This window comes from Theropithecus gelada, chromosome 3, assembly GCF_003255815.1.
Source record: "Theropithecus gelada isolate Dixy chromosome 3, Tgel_1.0, whole genome shotgun sequence".
NCBI classification, from domain to species: Eukaryota; Metazoa; Chordata; class Mammalia; order Primates; family Cercopithecidae; genus Theropithecus; species Theropithecus gelada.
This window is the reverse complement of record NC_037670.1, coordinates 79,309,582-79,329,502: the sequence shown is the minus strand read 5'-3', so window position 1 is coordinate 79,329,502 and position 19,921 is coordinate 79,309,582. Positions and strand designations below refer to the sequence as shown.

General features: G+C 40.1%; 1 protein-coding gene across 18 annotated transcripts in view; it reads left to right on the top strand.

Annotated features, from left to right (window-relative positions):
- BBS9 (Bardet-Biedl syndrome 9) overlaps nucleotides 1-19,921 on the top strand; it is a 783,674-nt gene that overhangs the window by 407,147 nt on the left and 356,606 nt on the right. For all 18 annotated transcript variants that reach the window (XR_003118601.1, XM_025379701.1, XM_025379706.1 and 15 more), the window contains one exon: nucleotides 4,940-5,162. Coding sequence is in view for 17 of the 18 variants with exons in the window: in XM_025379701.1 (XP_025235486.1) it covers nucleotides 4,940-5,162 (223 nt within the window). In the remaining variant the exon portion in view is untranslated. The remainder of the gene's footprint in view (nucleotides 1-4,939; nucleotides 5,163-19,921) is intronic.

Sequence of the window (19,921 nt, the reverse complement as noted above, 5' to 3'; positions counted from 1 at the left end):
ATAGCTCAGCTGAATTCAGTCAGGAGGCGCAGACTAGGCAAGGCCAGGTCCTTGAATTTAAAGAGCTGGCTCACAGAAGAAGGGCACACCAGCAATCATACTGGTACACAAAGGCATCTGGGACCAGCATGGAGTGTAGAAGCCTCTGCACAGGCTGGCAAGATGTGGAAGCAGAGAACTGGGCAGCCATGTTGGGGGATGCATACAGCAGGCAACTTGGCATTGGAGAAGTCAGGTAGCAGGTAGGCCCTCGGCCCCTGGGTCCAGTTCCCTGGAGGGATCTTGCAGAAGCTAGGCAGCTATCTATCAAGGAGTGACACTTTCAACAGGCTCCCAAAGCAAGGGCTCTGGTAGAGGACTTGGGTAAAGGCAAGGTCTGGAAACAAAGGAAAACCCAGTTATCAATACTGGATTAGACAAAGTAAACCAAAAAATCCCCACAAACCCAATGGATAAGTTAACTTCCAATAACAACAAGGGCTGTGGAGAAGATAAAATAGAGTAACATGTACATTTAACTAACTCCTTCTCCCTTCCCTTCCCTCCCCTCCCCTCCGATCCCCTTCCCTTCCCTTCCCTTCCGTCTGTTCCCTTTCCTTCCCTTCCCCAGTTCCCTCCCACTCCCCCAGCACTGTTGTTTTCTAAAAGCCATACACACAGGTTAACCTGGAATTTACAGCAAATTGTGGATTTGAGAACTATTACAAAAATCAATTCTCACTGAAGAGCACATGCCCAATTCCAGAAATTTTTAGTGCTGTATTTCCCAAATTAAGATTTTCTTTTACTCTCACAATATAAGACAAAAATACTAGTATGATTGATATTCATCTTTAAAGGATAAAGGTTAGGTATGTGCATGTAGTATGTGTATGTATTTAGACATTAAAACTGAACATTAGCCTTACCAATTTAAGAGCTATGAATAAAGGTAATGGACTCAAATACCAAAAAGCTGTTTAAAGTAGCTTACCTTTAAGGTACTTCTCACACCTGAGATTCTAGATTCCACAGTTTTATTTCACATTTCCATAGGTAAGTATGCTACATGTTTGATCAGTGAATTATCACATTGTATTTTTATTTAACAAAACTCTCAAAGGCTCTTTTTTTGTCTCAAAGATATTCCTTTTAGTCTTATATTTGAATTTATGTAGCAATTCAGTCCCTCCAAGTAATAACTCCGTATTTTAGTGGCAATCTTTCTCAAGTACTGGCATCATGCCTCATTTATATTAAAGAAGTATCCCATGCCAAATACCTAAACATGACATGGTTTTTGACTTGATCTGCAAGTTGGCATTAGGAAAAGAAATTGTGTAGTACTCTGTATTAACTAAATGTCATATCTACTTAAATTATCTAATATGTTACAGTAATCTATTTATGATACAGTAGTTTCCTTAAATGAATGAGAGTAGGAACTATTTTAATGCTGAAATGACCACAGAGCATACAAATGCCAAATTATATTCAAAGGATTTTTTCTTCTTATACTCCAGAGGTCTTTGTCAATGACTCCAATTGAAAACATGTCCTCTCCAGTGATGTCTGGGTTACTATTTTGTCTTCATTTACCTCTTCCCATTATTACTGAAATACAAGGTCAATTCTAGATATTAGTCTAGTTTAGATTTTGGTAGTAGTAAAGAGATGTCTTTGTAACAACCAGTGGTTTATTATTCTTTAGTGGTTTGGGGTAGGAAGTTGTTTTTATGGTCTTTTGGGTCTCTTTGAATCTCTTGAAAGGATTTTCAAGATGACTTTAAAATCATTTACTTTTTTCCTAATTTACCTAGTGACACCTACAGGTGGGCCAATAGAAGTGGGCCAATAGAGTAAAAAGTCCCAGTTAATCAATTATGGCAATCAGCGGGAAGTTCTCTAGATGAAACATGTAGAGTCTGCATTTTGATCTGAAGAACGAACTGCAGGCCAGACACGGTGGTTCATGCCTGTAATCCTAGCACTTTTGGAGGCCGAAGCAGGCAGATCATCTGAGGTCAGGAGTTCAAGACCAGCCTGGCTAACACGGTGAAACCCCATCTCTACTAAAAATACAAAAATTAGCCAGATATGGTGACACCCACCTGTAATCCCAGCTACTCAGAAGGCTGAGGCAGGAGAATCGCTTGAACCTGGGAGGCAGAAGTTGCAATGAGCTGAGATTATGCCATTGCACTCCAGCCTGGGCGACAAGAGCAAAACTCTGTCTCAATAAAGTGAGAGAGAGAGAGAGAGAGAGAGAGAGAGAGAGAACTTCATAAACCTAGAAGCAGAGACGTGGCAAGTGTGGCAAAGACCTGGGGCTTAGTTGTCTGTGCACTCAATGTGAATCAAGAGTGTAATCCAACTGCCAAGAGAGCAGAGGCAACTGGAGGCCAGGCTGGCAGGAGAATTCCTAGAAAAAAGGAGGGCTGTGGGATACCTACATTCGCAGTTGCAGCCCAGTGTTTTGGGGTCACTCAGGTGCTCTCTACTTAGCTGTATAAATTTGTAAGTGTTTCAAATTGGAGCTCATTTAAAGAAGAGTGGTCACAATGGAGAAAAAACTTGAAACTCTGTGTAAGGAAGAACTAGAGGAACTAGGATGTTTATTCTGGAGGAGAGGGTACAGAATTGCTGTCTTCACAGATAAAACAGGCTGTCATGTAGAAGAGAGGTTAGATTTATTCTGCATGACTCTGGAGGGTAGAAGAAGGGCCAATGGGGTAGACTTTGACTCAGTGCGGGAATAGTTTTCTGTTGGTTACACATGTCCCTGAAAGGAGTGAACTGCCTCAAAAAGTAGTGATTTTGGATCTTGAAGACAGCTATGCCTAGGCAGATGGTTGCTATTATATAAATGATCCTGGGAAAACCCCCACGAGACTAGACATAAAGATCTCCAAAGCTCTCCCAACTTTAAGGTCCTGGTTTTATATCTCACCATCTCTCTGTCCAGCAAACATATTTCTTGAGCATCCTCTGTATACCAAGAATAGTGTGGGGATGTGGAGAACTCCAGGCACTCTCACGGAAAACCAGACCTGCAAACAGCACCCACATCACAGGGTGACAAGAGCTGTGATGCATCTGGGTGTGTGAAGTCTCAGAGCCCCAAAGAGGGTTCACCCATCAGCCCTTGGATGGCAGTGCCTGAGCAAGTCATTAAGTGGGAGTTGGCCAGATAAAGAGTAGAGGTTAGGGCCTTGCAGCATGAGCGCTGGCCATGTGCAGAGGCCTAAGGGAGAGACAGTGTGGGTGCAGGTGGATGGGAATAGAATACAATGGAAGAAGAGCTGGAGCAGAAAGTTCCTTAAATGCCAGTATGACTGTTTGAATTTAGGAGTTTGTATTAGTCTGTTCTCATGCTGCTATAAGGAAATACCTGAAACTGGGTAATTTATAAAGAAAAGGTTTAATTGACTCACAGTTCTGCATGGCTGGGGAGTTGTCGGGAAACTTATAGTCATTGCGGAAGGAACCTCTTCACAGGGCAGCAGGAGAGAGAATGAGTGCCAGCAGGAGAAATGTCAGATGCTTATTCAACCATCAGATCTCATGAGAACTCACTATCACAAGAACAGCATGGGGGTAGCCACCTCCATGATTCAGTTACCTCCCACTGGGTCCCTCCCATGACACGTGGGGATTATGGGAACTACAAAATGAGATGTGGGTGGGGACACAGCCAACAGCCAAACCATATCAGAGTTGAAGCTTGGAAGTAACCTCATCTGATTTGCATATTTGAGCGGTGGCTCAAATGACAAGTTTGAGGATGGAATGGGGGGTTCCAGAGGAACCTTCTCTCTGAGTCTCAGGTCTCTTACCTCTAATATAAGGGACTTGCACTATTCCGCAGTATTCTATGATCATAAATTCATTTCTTGTCTTTCTTTATAATTGTATTAGATGGTCAGGCCCATGGTGCTCTAGGCCTTACCAGCCTTTGTGTACAGATGGAGTCACATTCACAGCAACACCCAGATTTCACTCATGCTTCGCTTCCCTGTTGTGCTTCTTAGGACCTCCAGATCCCCATAAAGGTCTTACCCAGTTATTCCTGGAGCCTCTGGGGATGCCTAAAGGGAGCTCCTAAACTGACCCCTCCTGCTTGTTACCTCATACTCCTTGTTGCCAGTGTTAGCTGAACCCACCTGAGGGTGGTGCCTCCCCATGCCAGTCCTGCTGGTGCCAGTGCTCTCCATGACAATGCTGAGGTCCCTGCCTAGTGCTGATGTTCCTGGAATTGCAGCTGTCACTGCACTTTTCTAGGTTTTTCACTGCAGCACAGCCACACCGTTCCCCAAAAAGTGGGGGCAATGGCCTACTTCCTTTGGGTCATTTACTGTCACCTGGACAGTGAGCAGTACTAGGCAGGTCCTGTGTTTCACCGGATCCTTCTTGAAATAGCTCCTTTGTTTCTGCCTATAATTCCACGGCTGTGGAACGTGTACCTGAGGGAGACACCAGGGTTTTCCCGCCATTCCAGTTTCCCCCAGGGTATCCAAAGGTCCTCCCACTCCTGGCCCGCTTTCCTTTAGCTGAAGATAAGAAAGATAAGGCAAAACAAACTATAATCCTGGCAGCTTTACCCACCAGGTCATCAAACAGACCTATGCCTGAGACTTTTTGTTGTTACTCATTACTCTATGCCTGGCTCAGGGCTAAACCCTTCTCATACATAGATCTCTAACCCTTGGAGGGACAGACTATTAACATCCTCATTTGTAGACGAAGATGAGGCTAAGAGGAATTAAGTAACTTGCTCAAGGTCAAATAGGTGACAGAGCTAGAATTCCAAACCAGCCTACTCTGGAATATTCCAGATACCACACTCTTCACAGGTCCCCAACACTTGAACATAAACACTCAATAATCTGTATAATACATCAGGTGCCCACTTTTCTCATTGTCATCTTTGTATTAATTCAAAATTGTCTTTTGTATCCAGGGCTGGGAAGAAACGGTGGATGCCGCCATTTCCCACCTGTTGAAGACTTGCCTGTCGAAGAGTTCGAAGGAGCAGGCTTTGAACCTCAACAGCCAGCTGAACATACCCAAAGACACAAGCCAACTGAAGAAACATATCACCTTGCTCTGCGATAGATTAGCCAAAGGTGGCCGTCTCTGCCTAAGTACCGATGCAGCAGCCCCACAGACCATGGTCATGCCAGGTAAGAGCTCTGTCCACGCTCCCTAAACACAATTATACTTCTCCCAAATTAAAGGAAATGCCTGTGGTTGTATTTGGGGTTTACATTTCATATTAAAGTGACAATAGCCAAGGCAATTGATTTCATGTTTCCCCTCTGACATCCCAGGGTAACCCCTTGAATAAATATTCTTGAGATATTTGCTTGCTAGACATTTCTAGAATGGTATGTCTTTTTTCTTCTCTCTGCTTTTAAATATACGATCCATTTTGTTTGGCTTCTAACCAATAAAAAGTGGATTAGAGGATAAAACTTTTTAAGAAAAAGTTTTACTAAATGTGATCTCGTGATACAATATTTCATAAATGTAAATAGCATGATACAAGCAACTAATGTAATCCAGATGAGTCCAGTCTCTTCTGCTGTTTGTTTGGCTTGTGGTCATCAGAAGAAGGGGGAAAGAGACAAAGTGAAAGGTGGGGATCAAGAGATGTGAGCAGGCTTCAGAGCCCGGGCACCCATGAGCCAGCATGGAGAGAGATTCCACTTGCCCCTCCATGGACAGTCAGTGATGGTCATGGGCACCCAGGACTGCCCTTCCCATGGTCATAGGGACTGAGCAGTTAGTCATGCAGCCCTCAGGTCTCTTAGGGGCAGCAGTTCCCAAGTCCTGCTTCCCTCTTCCTAGCCTGTCTGTGGAAGCAGCAAGGAGCATTACATCAATGAATTTATTGATGCGGCAGCTGTAGCATCTCTTTCCTCCTACAGCAAGAACCATAGTGTGGGAAGTGGTGTGGTTTTCTCTTCTTCCTTCTTACATGCCTTTTCTTTACCTCCCTGCCCCCATTCCCTTTCTGGTAGTCTTGCTGTTGCTTCCTTTTCCCCCTCAATCAGCATTCCTAGAAGTGAAAAGGAATGCAAGTGAAACTGTAGAAGATAAACATGGAGACAGCATAGCATAATCTAATAGGCACAGACTCTGGGGACAGACAGAACAATGCTTGGATCCTGCCTCTTTTTATCTGTTACTACTTATATGACCCTGGGTATGTGACTTTCTTTTCTAGAATCTTCATGTCTTCCTTTAGAAAGTGAATGTAATAATGCTTGCCCTGCCGCTGGGGCCTTATGAGTTTATCAGGCACCTAGCACAATGCTTGGAACAGAGACACCCTCAAAAAATTCAAGCTATAATTACTGTCATTGTTATGGATATATGCATGATTCAGCCTTTAAATTTGGAAGTGGAAAAATAGCTGGTTTGGGGTTGTGGCTTCTATATTCTATGATTTGAATATCTTTACCTCAACTATACATAGGTAGAAGCCAACTTTATTCCAGAAGAATATTTTTATTCCAGAAGAACCTTTTTATCTCACCCTGTAACATCCTCTTAACTATTCCACTTGTCCGTCTTCTGTCCACTGTTACAAGATTGTTTTCTTAAGAGATATTTAGGCTTAATGAGATAGTAAATGAAAACTATTCATTATAATAAGTATCAGTTTATGACTCTCCCTCCCTGCTTGCCCACAGGGAAAACAAAGGAGACTTGAGGGAAAAGGACAGATATATTAATTTAAAAAAAGGAGAGAGAGAGAAAATTTGAAGAGGGATGGGATGGCCCACCTGATTGGCTGCAGCAGCCCTGAATCCTCCTCCGGTCTCTGTCTGAGCTTTCCTGTTCAGGGATCCCCATATCCCTGTCTTAGTCATTTTTGTTTAAGTAACTAGATTTGTAAGTAACATAAGGGCTGTGTCCGTATCTAGGATGTGGAACATTTTAAAACCTCAGTGCAAAGTTTTTGAATGTATGGAAGGAAGGGACAGAGAAAGAAGGAAAAGAAGGAAGGGAGAAGGAAATGAAGAAAAGAAGAGATGGACAATGTGTTTGTTCACAGGCCAGGGGGCCATCAGCCAGATTCATGCTTGGTCTAGCTGAGTTCGTTCTGTTGGAGAGATTTAGGCTGTGTGCATGTGCATCAGGGTCAAAGTCGCAATGCCATGCCTTCACTTGCCAACAACCTGCTTGCCACTCTGTGGTTGAGTGGTTCTCCCTCCCACTTGTCTTGATCTAATCAGGATAGTGAGGTTTTAAACAATTGTTAAATTAGCACTTGTTGTCATTAACATGCTTAATTATTGCCTATACTACTTTTCTTCCGTATAACTCAGATTTTTCACATGCCTTATCTCTGTATTAGCATATTTTTGAGGTAGAAGAGACATGTAGAATTATTACTGTCTCAAAATAGAAAGTGGAGGCAGGAAAATTGAAATCTCTTGCCTGGAGTTACATGGTTACTGGAAGGGTTAGGTCTAGAATCCAAATCTCCCAGCCCACTGTGCTTCCCTCTAGACCACACAGACCACAGTGGTACAAATCTATTTTTAGCCAGAGCCTCCTCCTGTGTAAGCTATTCTTGATTCGGCCTTCCCCCCCCGCCCCCCCCCCCCCCCCCCCCACTTAAATTGGTCTAACAGTGTGAAAGGAAAAGGGCAGAAAATAGTTTCACACAGTCTCTTTTCTTTGCTTTGCTATGAGAAATATAGTAAAGATTTATCTTATATTTGTTTTGTGCTTAATTTTTATTATGTCCAAAGGTGATGTGATAACATTGTCATGAGTATTTCTTATTAAGAAATACTGTGAGGAGTTATTTTTGCTTCAAGCCTGTAATTGCGCAGTTTACAATGTTGGTTTAGCTCCAATCATTGTATCAGAATATACAAAGTGACATATTAGAAAGGACTGGATTACTGAATATATAAGCATACAAGCTTTTCTTGCAGAGATGATCTTTTTTTAAGATTTAGATGGGACCTTAGAAATCGTCTGGTTCACCTCCCTCACTTAACAGCTGAGGTAACGAAGGCCTAAGAAGGTGAAGTGAATAAGTGCTCAGTATTAAAAGGCAGGAGTGTGTGCAATTTTGCCATGTTGCCTATTAAATTGCAGATGGATAAACATCTCAGAATAAAAAACCCTTGGTCTTTCCTAGCCTCATGACTTTATGAGCCCAGCACCTTGGATGTGCCCTTTCTTTGCTCTAGTGAAGGCCATGGTGACAACATCCTCCCTGGTGTCCAGAGTTTGAAAATCTTTCCCAATGGTAATTACCTTATGAACTTCTTTGCCTCACATTTCTCCTGCTTGACTTTACCAATTCTCTATCAGTTTCTCCCTTAACCTTTTCTAGTGAACTTTTTATTGTTGTTGCAGAGCCATCAAATTTATTTCTCTCATCTGCAGTTCTGATGTTCACATCATTCTGCTGGTGAATATAGCTTGTAAGGAGTCTACTTTCATTAAATATCTATTTTCCAATCTCAGCGGTATGCATTCTACCCTTAGAGCAGAAGTCACAGAGGGCCACCTGGTTTGTGTATTTTAAAGATCTGAATGTAAGTGATTTAGTGGTCTAGCTGGCCTTTTCATGCATATATGTTCCCAACCTTCTCCCTGCAGCTGCCTAGGACTAAAAGACTTGCTGTATTTTGCAGGAGGCTTCCTTTTATAACCTCAGTATCTAGGACAATATTTCAGTAGCCCTAATTATGGCAAAGATTTGAACCTCTCAAGCATATATGCAAAACTTAATGTATACATGAGTGGGCCTAACTCATGATATTTGAAGTCTTATCATTTTAACCTCATGAACACTGGAGTTTTTGTCACCTCTATGCTTTTCTTAAATTTAATTTCCACTAGGTGATACCTTGCCCAAGAAGTGATATAGGTAAGTGATGGCCCATCAGATAGAAGCTTGGAAAACAAATGCTGTAGGCACCACACTGGGCAGGCATAGAAAGTTGGGCAAGGAAAAGGGGTGTAAAGACAATTCAGGCTGATCAGGTGCCTCAAGTGAATATTCTCTTAATGTGATCAAATGACTTCACATTTCATAATGGGCCATAGCTTCAGCTGTATTTTCTTTCACACCACCAGATTCCCAGGCTAAAAGGAAGCCAAGAGGAGGGAGTAAAAGGAAGCAAAGAAGGTTTGATAAATAAGATTAGGTATCTTATATAATCCATATCTTTTCATATATATGCATTTAAAAAGTTATCATTTTGAGATGTGGTAGGGACCACCCAGGAATTAGCATTTTGTGCATCTTTATTGTATTAAGTGGATAGGAGAAAAGACACAGTATGAATCTGAATACAGAGTATAAATGTGAATAAGATATGTATTCTAGCCTTTTGAGAGAGAGATTTTAAATTCTCTTTAGTGTTTAAATCTTGAGTTAATGACCTTTGGCCTTAAGGATTTGATACTATTTTGAGGCTACTTCCAATTGGCCCATTTAAACCGAATTTAAATTTAATTCTCCCAGGTCTCACTTAGATGCTTGATAAGACATTTGGTGTTTACTTTCATAATTGTCAGTGTGATTTAATTGTTGGTTTTACACTTTGAGTTTTTATAAGTTTGAAGTCATTCTTTAAGGAAATTTAGATGAATTAAATATACAAAAATGGCTTCTGAGTCTGTTTTTCCTACAGAGAATACAATACTTTATCTTGACATTAAAAAAAAAAAAAAAAAAGGGAGTGAGTTCCAAAATGGGAAAATGCTATTGTGAAGTGAACTTCACATCAGAAATATATGGGTTCCAGAGCTAAGCTGACCAGTTATATGATATGGAACAAGTACTTAGTCTGTCCACTTCTTTGTTTTCTCAACTATAAATAGGAAAAATAATGATACTTCGCTATAGATTTGTTGGCCAAATTAAATATAGTAGTACATGAAAAATGCTTAGCAAGTACCTGACACATAGCAAATTCTCACTAAATGTGAGCTTCTGTTAGTAATAATGATGAATACTATTGTAAAATCCCAAAGGAACTTGGGAGAACTTGACAAAAGGATTCTAGAGTTCAATTCAAAGTATACGATTATAAGATTATACAGGTGTTAGGTTCCAGCCCAAGCAGAGGTCTGAGGGGAATTGTTGGGGTAGCGGGTAGCTGAAAGAACACTTGAGAGACCACAGGTAGGTGGGACATGGCTTTATTCAGCAACTCAGTCACACTGTTGGTGCTGCATTTATGCACCTCACAGACAATAGTGGCTCAGAGCCAGGTGATGAGTCCTCCCATGTTATGGCTACATAGGTATGACTATATAATGCACGGGATTGTGCTCCTGCACTCCAATCCTGCTGTGTCATGCTGTGCCGGATGTGTACCTTGGGCTATACTTGACTGCAGTGTAAAATTTGCATTTTCAGATTATTCATTATTAAGCAAAAGTGAATGACAATAGTGTACACTCAATTTTGGCCTTACAGGCACCTTTACAGAAAGGGTCCTTTTAAGAAAAAATATTCCAAGGCATGATCTGTTTTCCTAGCAGTCTCTCTTAGTCCTTTGATATGCAAGTCATTTTCATTAGAAACAGCTATCATGTCATCATTGTGGTCAGTTTTCTTTTCTTTATTGTCAACTGAACTGACTGCCAGATTTTCACTGGTCACTGGCCTTGCATGTGACAGGCACAGTTCTCCAATAACACTTTAATTGTGTTAAACCTGACGTAATTTGCAAGATTTGTAGTTTTCCTCTGCAGCCAATTTGTGTTGTATTTGCAGTAATTTCCTACAGCCAGTGAGGGATTAACCAATAGAATGTTGGTAGCAGGCAGAGATTCATCTAGTGTTAAATGCAGGAGGATATTTGAGTACAGACTAATTTTATAAGTAGTCAGTTAGTTTTTGAGTGCGTATCTTTGTGTTACGTTTTGCTTTTCTATGATTACAGCAACTGGAATAATTAAAACTTCCTTAAGCCGGAGGATCCACCCTCTTCCCTTCAATTACATATGTAAAAACTTAGAATGTGTTAACGTTAACTCTAACCACATGTGCTAATGTGGCATTTCAAAGCAATGAAGAGAGGACAAGATGAATTAGGTTAAAAATAGTGTTGGAAACTGGCCAACCATTTGGAGAGAAGAAATAGATTCCCTACCTCATCCCATATCACACAATACATTTCAGACAAACAAGGTATTTAAATTCAAAAAAAGAAATTTCATAAATCACAGAAGGACATAAAGGATACGTTGATATGGAAGCAGGACAGACCTTTCTATGTAAGTTAGCAAAGGCAGTAAACACAATACTGAGCTTTAGTTATAGACTTCTCAAAATTGGGTCCAGAAGAATATAAACCAAAGTGTGTATTAATGATAACTATCCCTGCGTGTTAGAATTACAGGTGGTATCTGAGTCTCCTCTTGCTCTTTCTCTTCTGTATATTTTGTACATTTTCTGAAAATGACATATATAACTTTTGTAAAAAGGCCCTGTGACAGAAAGAACCAACAGGAAAACAACTATGTAATTGTATCCGAAATGGTGGTAAGGAAACAACAAGGGCCAATTCATAAATCAGGAAAATTAATTTTTTTCAAAAGGAAGTAAGTTATTAAAAGGGCAGTGACCATGTGTTTATGGAGCTTGTTTGTATTTCAGTTCTCATGAACTAACCCAAGTCCTTTGCAGGACTGCAGAAATGTGCACAGCTGCTTTATAGATTCTGTCCCCTCCCATCTCTGTATCTCCTCTTGAGCATAGGCCAAGTCATTCAAGTTATTGATCTCTGACTATGTTTCACCTTGTCAAAGTGATTCCATAATTTCACACTTTGCTTATAATCCACTTTACTACTTTGCAGCATTTTACAATGAGACAGTTCTCCTCATACACCATTCTCATTCCTTGGCTTCTCTAGTCTGCTCTGTGGCTTCTTGTTCCCTTTTCTGTCTCCTGACTATTGGTTTTCCATCTTCATGCTCCCTTGGACAGTCTCATCCAGCTACCACCATAATTCCTATACATTCTGGTTAGCCTCTCTTCCAAGCTCCACATGTCTCCACCAATACTCCTTCAGGCAATTCCACATGCCTGAAGGAAACTCACCTTCTGTGTGTCTGATCTCAGTGGATGATGTTACTCAATGCCCAGACCAGGGGCCTCAAGAGACAACCTTGACTCTCTGTTTCTCTTACTTTCCATATTCAGCCAGTCACCAAGACCTGATGATGCTACCTCCCAAATATATCTCTTTTCATGGCCCACACTGCTATTTCCAACCCAAATGCCCTTCAATCAATGATAACATTCTTATCACTTATTTAGACTGTTAAAATGACGTATCAGTAATCTCCCTGTGTTAATATTCTTTCTTCATTTTTAGTGCTACCATAAAAAATATGACTATTTGTAGCAGTATTATAGCCAAACAGTAGAAATAATCCAAATATCCATCAACTGATAAATGGATAATAAGTGTGGTATATCCATACAATAGAATATTCTTTAATAATAAAAATAACTGAAGTTCTGATACATACTACAACATGGATAAACATTAAAAACATTATGGTAAGTGAAAGAAACCACTCAGAAAGACCTCATATTATTATAAGGCCATTCATATAAAATGTCCAGAATAGGCAAATTCAAGGTGACAGAAAGTATGTTATGTTAGTGGTTGCCTAGGACTAGGAGTAGGGGAATGAGAAATGATAGCTACTGGGTACAGAGTTTCCTTTTGGGTAAGAAAAATGTTCTGAAATTAGGTTGTGGTGATGTGACTATACTAAAAACCATTGTATATTTTAAAAGGTAAGTTATATATGAATTACGTCTCAATAAACTTGTTTAAAAACAACATTTTTTAGTGTAAAGATAAAACATGTTCTTTGTATATATTTAGAAAATTCAGATGAACTAAAAGAAGAAAACTTATTTATTTTTTATTTTTCCATAATTTATTGGGGTACAGGTGGTATTTGGTAACATGAGTAAGTTCTTCAGTGGTGATTTGTGAGATTTTGGTGCACCCATCACCTATGTATACACTGTACCATATTTGTAGTCTTTTACCCCTCGCCCTCCTCCCACTCTTTCTCCCAAGTCCTGAAGTCTATTGTATCGTTCTGATGTATTTGTGTCCTCATAGCTTAGCTCCCATATAGCAGTGAAAACATACAATGTTTGGTTTTCCATTCCTGAGTTACATCACTTAGAATAATAGTCTCCAGTGTCATCCAGGTCACTGCAAATGCTGTTAATTCATTCCTTTTTATGCCTGCATAGTATTCCATTATATATATATGTGTGTGTGTGTGTGTGTGTGTATGTATGTGTGTGTATATACGTGTGTATATATACTTATATATACACACACACACCACAGTTTCTTTATACACTTGTTGATTGATGGGCATTTGGGTTGGTTCCATGATTTTGCAGTTGTGAATTGTGCTGCTATAAACATGCATGTGCAAGTATCTTTTTCAAATAATGACTTTTTTTCGTCTGGGTAGACACCCAGTAGTGGGATTGCTGGATCAAATGGTAGTTCTACTTTTAGTTCTTTAAGGAATCTCCACACTGTTTCCATAGTGGTTGTACTAGTTTACATTCCCACCAGCAGTGTAAAAGTGTTCCCTGTTTACTGCATCCACGCCAACATCTACTGTTTTTTGATTATGGCCGTTCTTGCAGGAGTAAGGTGGTATTTCATTGTGGTTGTGATTTGCATTTCACTGATCATTAGTGATGTTGACCATTTTTTCGTAGGTTTGTTGGCCATTTGTATATCTTTTTTTTTTTTTTTTTTTTGGGGTTTTTTATTTATTTCCTTAGCCCACTTTTTGATGGGATTGGTTTTTTTTTTTTTTTTTTAACTGATTTGCGTTTGTTGTAGATTCTGGATATTACTCCCTTGTCAGATGTATAGATTGTGAAGATTTTCTCCCACTCTGTGGGTTATCTGTTTACTGTGCTGACTGTTCCTTTTGCCATGCAAAAGCTCTTTAGTTTAATTAGATCCCAGCTATTTATATTTGTTTTTATTGCATTTGCTTTTGGGTTTTTGGTCATGAAATCCCTGCCTAAGCCAATGTCTAGATGTTTCTGCTGAGAAATCTGCTGTTAATTTGATGGGTTTTCCTTTATAGGTTACCTAGTGTTTCTGTCTCATAGCTCTTAAGATTCTTTCCTTCGTCTTAACTTTGTGTAATCTGATAACAATGTGCGTAGGTGAAGATCTTTTAGCGCTGAATTTCCCAGGTGTTCTTTGAGCTTCTTGTATTTGGTCTAGGTCTCTCACAAGGACAGGGAAGTTTTCCTTGATTGCTCCCCCAAACATCTTTTCCAGGCTTTTAGAATTCTCTTCTTCCTCAGGTATACCGATTTTTCTTAGGTTGGTTTGTTTAACATAATCCCAGACTTCTTGGAGGCTTTGTTCATATTTTCTTATTCTTTTTTCTTTGTCTTTGTTGGATTGGGTTAATTCAAAGACCTTGTCTTTGAGCTCTGATTTTTTTTCTTCTCTTTGTTCAGTTCTGTTTCTGAGACTTCCCAGAGCATTTTGTATTTCTGAAAGTGTGTCCAAAGTTTCTTGAATTTTTGATTTTTTTTTAAGCTATCTATTTCCATGAATATTTTTCCTTTCACTTCTTATATCATTTTTTTGGATTTCCTTGCATTGGGCTTTGTCTTTCTCTGGTCCCTCCCTGATTAGCTTAATAACTAACCTCCTGAATTCTTGTTCGGGTAAATCAGGGATTTCTTCTTGGTTTGCTAGTGAGCTAGTGTGATTTTTTGGGGGCATTGAAGAGCCTTGTTTTGTCATATTACCAGTGTTGGTTTTCTGATTCCTTCTCATTTGGGTAGGCTCTGTCAGAGGGAAGGTCTATGGCTGAAAGCTATTGTTCAGGTTCTTTTGTCCTATGGGGTATTCTCTTGATGTAGTACTCTTCCCCTTTTCCTATGGATGTAGCTTCCTGTGTGCTGAACTACAGTGATTGTTGTCTCTCTTCTGGGTCTTAGCCACCTAGCAAGTCTGCCTGGCTCTGGGCTGGTACTGCGGGTTGTCTGCACAAAGTCCTGTGATGTGAACCGTCTGTGGGTCTCTTAGTTGTGAATACCAGTGCCTGTTCCGGTGGAGGTGGTGGAGAGTTCAGTGGTCTCCATGAAGGTCCTTAGCTTTGGTGGTTTAATGCTCTATTTTTGTGCTGGTTGGCCTCCTGCCAGGAGGTGGTACTTTCCAGAAAGCATCAGCTGTAGTAGTGTGGAGAGGAACCGGCAGTGGTTGGGGCCCTAGAACTCCCACGATTATATGCCCTTTGTCTTCTACTACCAGGGTGGGTAGGGAGAGACCACCAGGTGGGGGTGGGACTAGGTGTGTCTGAGCTCAGTCTGTCATTGAGGGGGTCTTGCTGCAGCTGCTGTCCAGGACGGGAGCAAGATTCCCAGGTCACTAGAGTTGTGTACCTAGGAGGATTATGACTGCCCCTGCTGAGTCATGCAGGTTGTCAGGGAAGTGGGGGAAAGCCAGGAGTCACAGGCCTCACCCAGATCCCATGCAAACTGAAGGGCTGGTCTCACACCCCTCATGCCCCTGCCAACAGCCCCAAGTCTCTTTCCAGGAGGAGGGTGAGACAGGCTTGAAAATTTGCCTGAGACTATCCACTTCCCAGCTGCGAGAGAAAAGGACTTTAGTTCTTCCCCTGCCTGTGAAGTCTGCATGCCCAATTTGTGCCCTCCCTGGAGTTCTGACCAGGAGGCTTCTCGCCCCTGGCCCTTCTCGTTCAAATTATTACAAAGTTCAGCTAGATAATTCCTTCTCCCCATGGAGTGTTACCCCCTGTTCCTCTGGCAACCCTCCCAATGGATCCCTGTGGTGCCAGGCAGAAATGGGCTGCTTGGGGAACCAGCAAGCTCCTAGGGCCTTTCTGCTGCTTTCTCTACCCCCATATTTTGCTTGGCTCTGTAACTTGACTCAGCTTCAAGTAAAGTCAGAAACTTCTTCCGCAAACAGAACTTCAGCTTCTGCAGTGGGAGTGTGTTTTCGGGACAGGAGGGTCTCCCTTTCCCACTTCTGCGGTTGGGGCACTCACAGTATTTGGGGTGTCTCCCAGGTCTTGCTTCCTTGAGAGTCTGTGGGTCCTCTCAGGATTGCTGGTTTGTAATGCAAGCTTACCCTGCTTCTCTGTCTGGAGCTGCAGTCTAGTCCTGCCTCCCGTCTGTCGTGATCCCCCGAATCGAAAATTTTAAATCATTAATAATCTAACCATTCTGAAATAGATATAAATCCAACTATTATTCAATATATGTAAATGTTTGTATATGTGTATACACGCACTATGTATGTCTTTGTATCCATATCCTTCTAGACTTTTTTCTTTGCATATGTGTATATTCTGTTTTATAAAAATTGGATCATACTGTACCTACTGCTTTATAATCCATTGTTAAAACTTTCATTATTTCATTATTCAATAGCATACATTATTTTAAAAGCTACATACTTAACCAGTCCCCTTTTGTCAAACATATATACTGTTTCTGATATTGGTATGTATACAATTACTTAATGAATATTTTTGTAGCTAAATTTCTATGCATCCTGATGAATTTATACTTTTCCATGAGTATGAATTGGAGCTAGTTATGTTACTTCCCTGCTTTAAAAGATTTTGTAGTTCCCTGCTATCTTCCATATTGAATTGAAATTTCTAAGCCTGAAATACTATGTTCTTTACATAGAAATACTATGTTCTTTTACTAGAACATTATTTTTCTGGCCATATATTCTACATTTTCTTCCTTAAGACCTTTTACTGATATTGAAATATTTATTATTCTCCACATACACCATGCATTTCAAGTTTCTGTGCTTTTAAAGAGTTTCCTTCGCCTGGAGAGGCAGTCTTGACCCGGTGGTAAAATTACCATTAATTTCTGAAGACCCAGCTGAAATGATGTTCCACAATGCATTCCCTGGTCCTCCTCCTGGAACTGTTAGTAAATTTTTCATCTGTGCTCCCTGGTCCTCTGAGCATATGGCTGCTATAGTACTTATATCATATAGTACAATCATTTAATACATTGATTCCATACCTCATCCTCAGGTAGAAGATGTTGGATTGTATTCTATTCTTCTTTATGACCTCAATACCCAACTTGTGCCGCACATGCAGACACACAGGCACATATAGTTCATGCCCACCATGTATTTTTTAAAGTTTTTTGTTTTGAAATAATTATTGACTCGTGGGAAGATGCAAAAATAGTACATAGAATCTCATATACTCTTCACTCAGCTTCCCCTAATGGTGACAGTTACAGAGCTATGTTTTGGGGCAAGAAGAGGACTCTATAGGGAGCAGTGAATTTTAAGAAATTCACATAAGAGGTGGTGTCACCCCATCAAAGACAGCAGAAGGTCAGGAAGGATCTGCCTGTAACTAGAAGAAAAAATATAGGAAAGCAAATGGAAGAAAAAGTAGGCTATTCTCAGGGTTTTTATTTCTTCTCTTTTTGTTTTTCCCTTAAAAGACATTTAGAGACGTTTGACGTTCAGGTGGTATAGCAAGATGAGAGTGCCAAAATCCAACGTTTGTGTTAAATTGAAAACTTTCAGGAGGCAGAAAGAAAAATCTAGAATATACATAGACTGAATGAAGTTAGCAGTTGAGAAGAGAAAAAGTGGGAACCTAGGTATATGATGGGTATACATGAAAATGTTTTTTAAAAAGAAAAGCTTAGTGAAGTCTAGCCACATAGGCTTTAGAGAAGTTAAGTTTTAAATAATGGTTTTTGACAGAGCGGGAGGGGTAAATGGTCAGGTTATAATTAAATCACATTAAAGTTGATTTGCAGTAGCCATTGTGGAAAGGACAAGGCCAGCCATTTAGCAATTGTGCAGCTGTTTATTTTTCTGGAGCTATAGCTTTTCACTTTCGTAGTTCTCTTACTTCCTTGTTTTGAAACATTATTGTTTCAAAATTGTTTTGAAAGTCAAGCTATAGTTTATAAATAAAGAAATGCTCAGTTATTAATAGTATGCTCATTCTTGTCCAGTGTAACAGGGAGTCCATAATGAGATGAATGGAAGATTAATGGAAAAATATTTAAATCTAGGATTAGAGTTGGATTTGACAGAAGCAGCAATTAGGAGCAACTGTAGGGGAAGGTCTGCCATCAAAGACCTCATAGAATAACATTCTCCCTGTGTGTACTTAGCAAATACTTGTTGATAGACATGCTGGCTGGTAACTAATTACAATGTGATGACCAAAGACCAGCTTCTTGGAAGTAGGGTTGTTAATACAGGAATAGAATACCAGGGAAGTTTGAGTAATTTCCTTCTCTGCAAATGTTTATACTAATGTGGATACTCAACAGCCTAAAGATAATTTGGGGAAAAATCTGTCTAAAAGTAGGGGGAGAAATTAAATAGCTTTTAAAGGACATCACTATTCTTATTTCTTTCATTGTCATGTGGACAACTCTGTAAAATGCCCATTTTTTTCCTTAATTTTATATTCTTTTTTTAAAATTATACTTTAAGTTCTAGGGTATGTGTGCACAACGTGCAGGTTTGTTACATATGTATACATCTGCCATGTTGATGTGCTGCACCCATTAACTCGTCATTTACATTAGGTATATCTCCTAATGCTATCCTTCCCCCCTCCCCCCTCCCCCCTCCCCCCACCCCATGACAGGCCCTGGTATGTGATGTTCCTCTTCCTGTGTCCAAGTGTTCTCATTGTTCAGTTTCCACCTCTGAGTGAGAACATGCAGTGTTTGGTTTTCTGCTCTTGCGATAGTTTGTTGAGAATGATGATTTCCAGCTGCATCCATGTCCCTACAAAGGACATGAACTCATCCTTTTTTATGACTGCATAGTAATCCATGGTATATATGTGCCACATTTTCTTAATGCAATCTGTCATTGATGGACATTTGGGTTGGTTCCAAGTCTTTGCTATTGTGAATAGTGCCGCAATAAACATACGTGTGCATGTGTCTTTATAGCAGCATGATTTATAATCCTTTGGGTATATACCCAGTAATGGGATGGCTGGGTCATATGGTACATCTGGTTCTAGATCCTTGAGGAATCGCCACACTGTTTTCTACAATGGTTGAACTAGTTTACAGTCTCACCAACAGTTTAAAAGTGTTCCTATTTCTCCACATCCTCTCCAGCACCTGTTGTTTCCTGACTTTTTAATGATTGCCATTCTAACTGGTGTGAGATGGTATCTCATTGTGGTTTTGATTTGCATTCCTCTGATGGCTAGTGATGATGAGCATTTTTTCATGTGTCTGTTGGCTGCATAAATGTCTTCTTTTGAGAAGTGTCTGTTCATATCCTTTGCCCACTTTTTGATGGGGTTGTTTTTTTCTTGTAAATTTGTTTGTAGGTTCGGGATATTAGCCCTTTGTCAGATGAGTAGATTGCAAAAATTTTCTCCCATTCTGTAGGTTGCCTGTTCACTGTGATGGTAGTTTATTTTGCTGTGCAGAAACTCTTTAGTTTAATTAGATCCCATTTGTCAATTTTCACTTTCGTTGCCATTGCTTTTGGTGTTTTAGACATGAAGACCTTGCCCATGCCTATGTCCTGAATGGTATTGCCTAGGTTTTCATCTAGGGTATGGTTTTAGGTCTAACATTTAAGTCACTAATCCATCTTGAATTAATTTTTGTATAAGGTGTAAGGAAGGGATCCAATTTCAGCCTTCTACATATGGCTAGCCAGTTTTCCAGGCACCATTTATTAAATAGGGAATCCTTTCCCCATTTCTTGTTTTGGTCAGGTTTGTCAAAGATCAGATGATTGTAGATGTGTGGTATTATTTCTGAGGGCTCTGTTCTGTTCCATTGGTCTATATCTCTGTTTTGGTACCAGTACCATACTGTTTTGGTTACTGTAGGCTTGTAGTATAGTTTGAAGTCAGG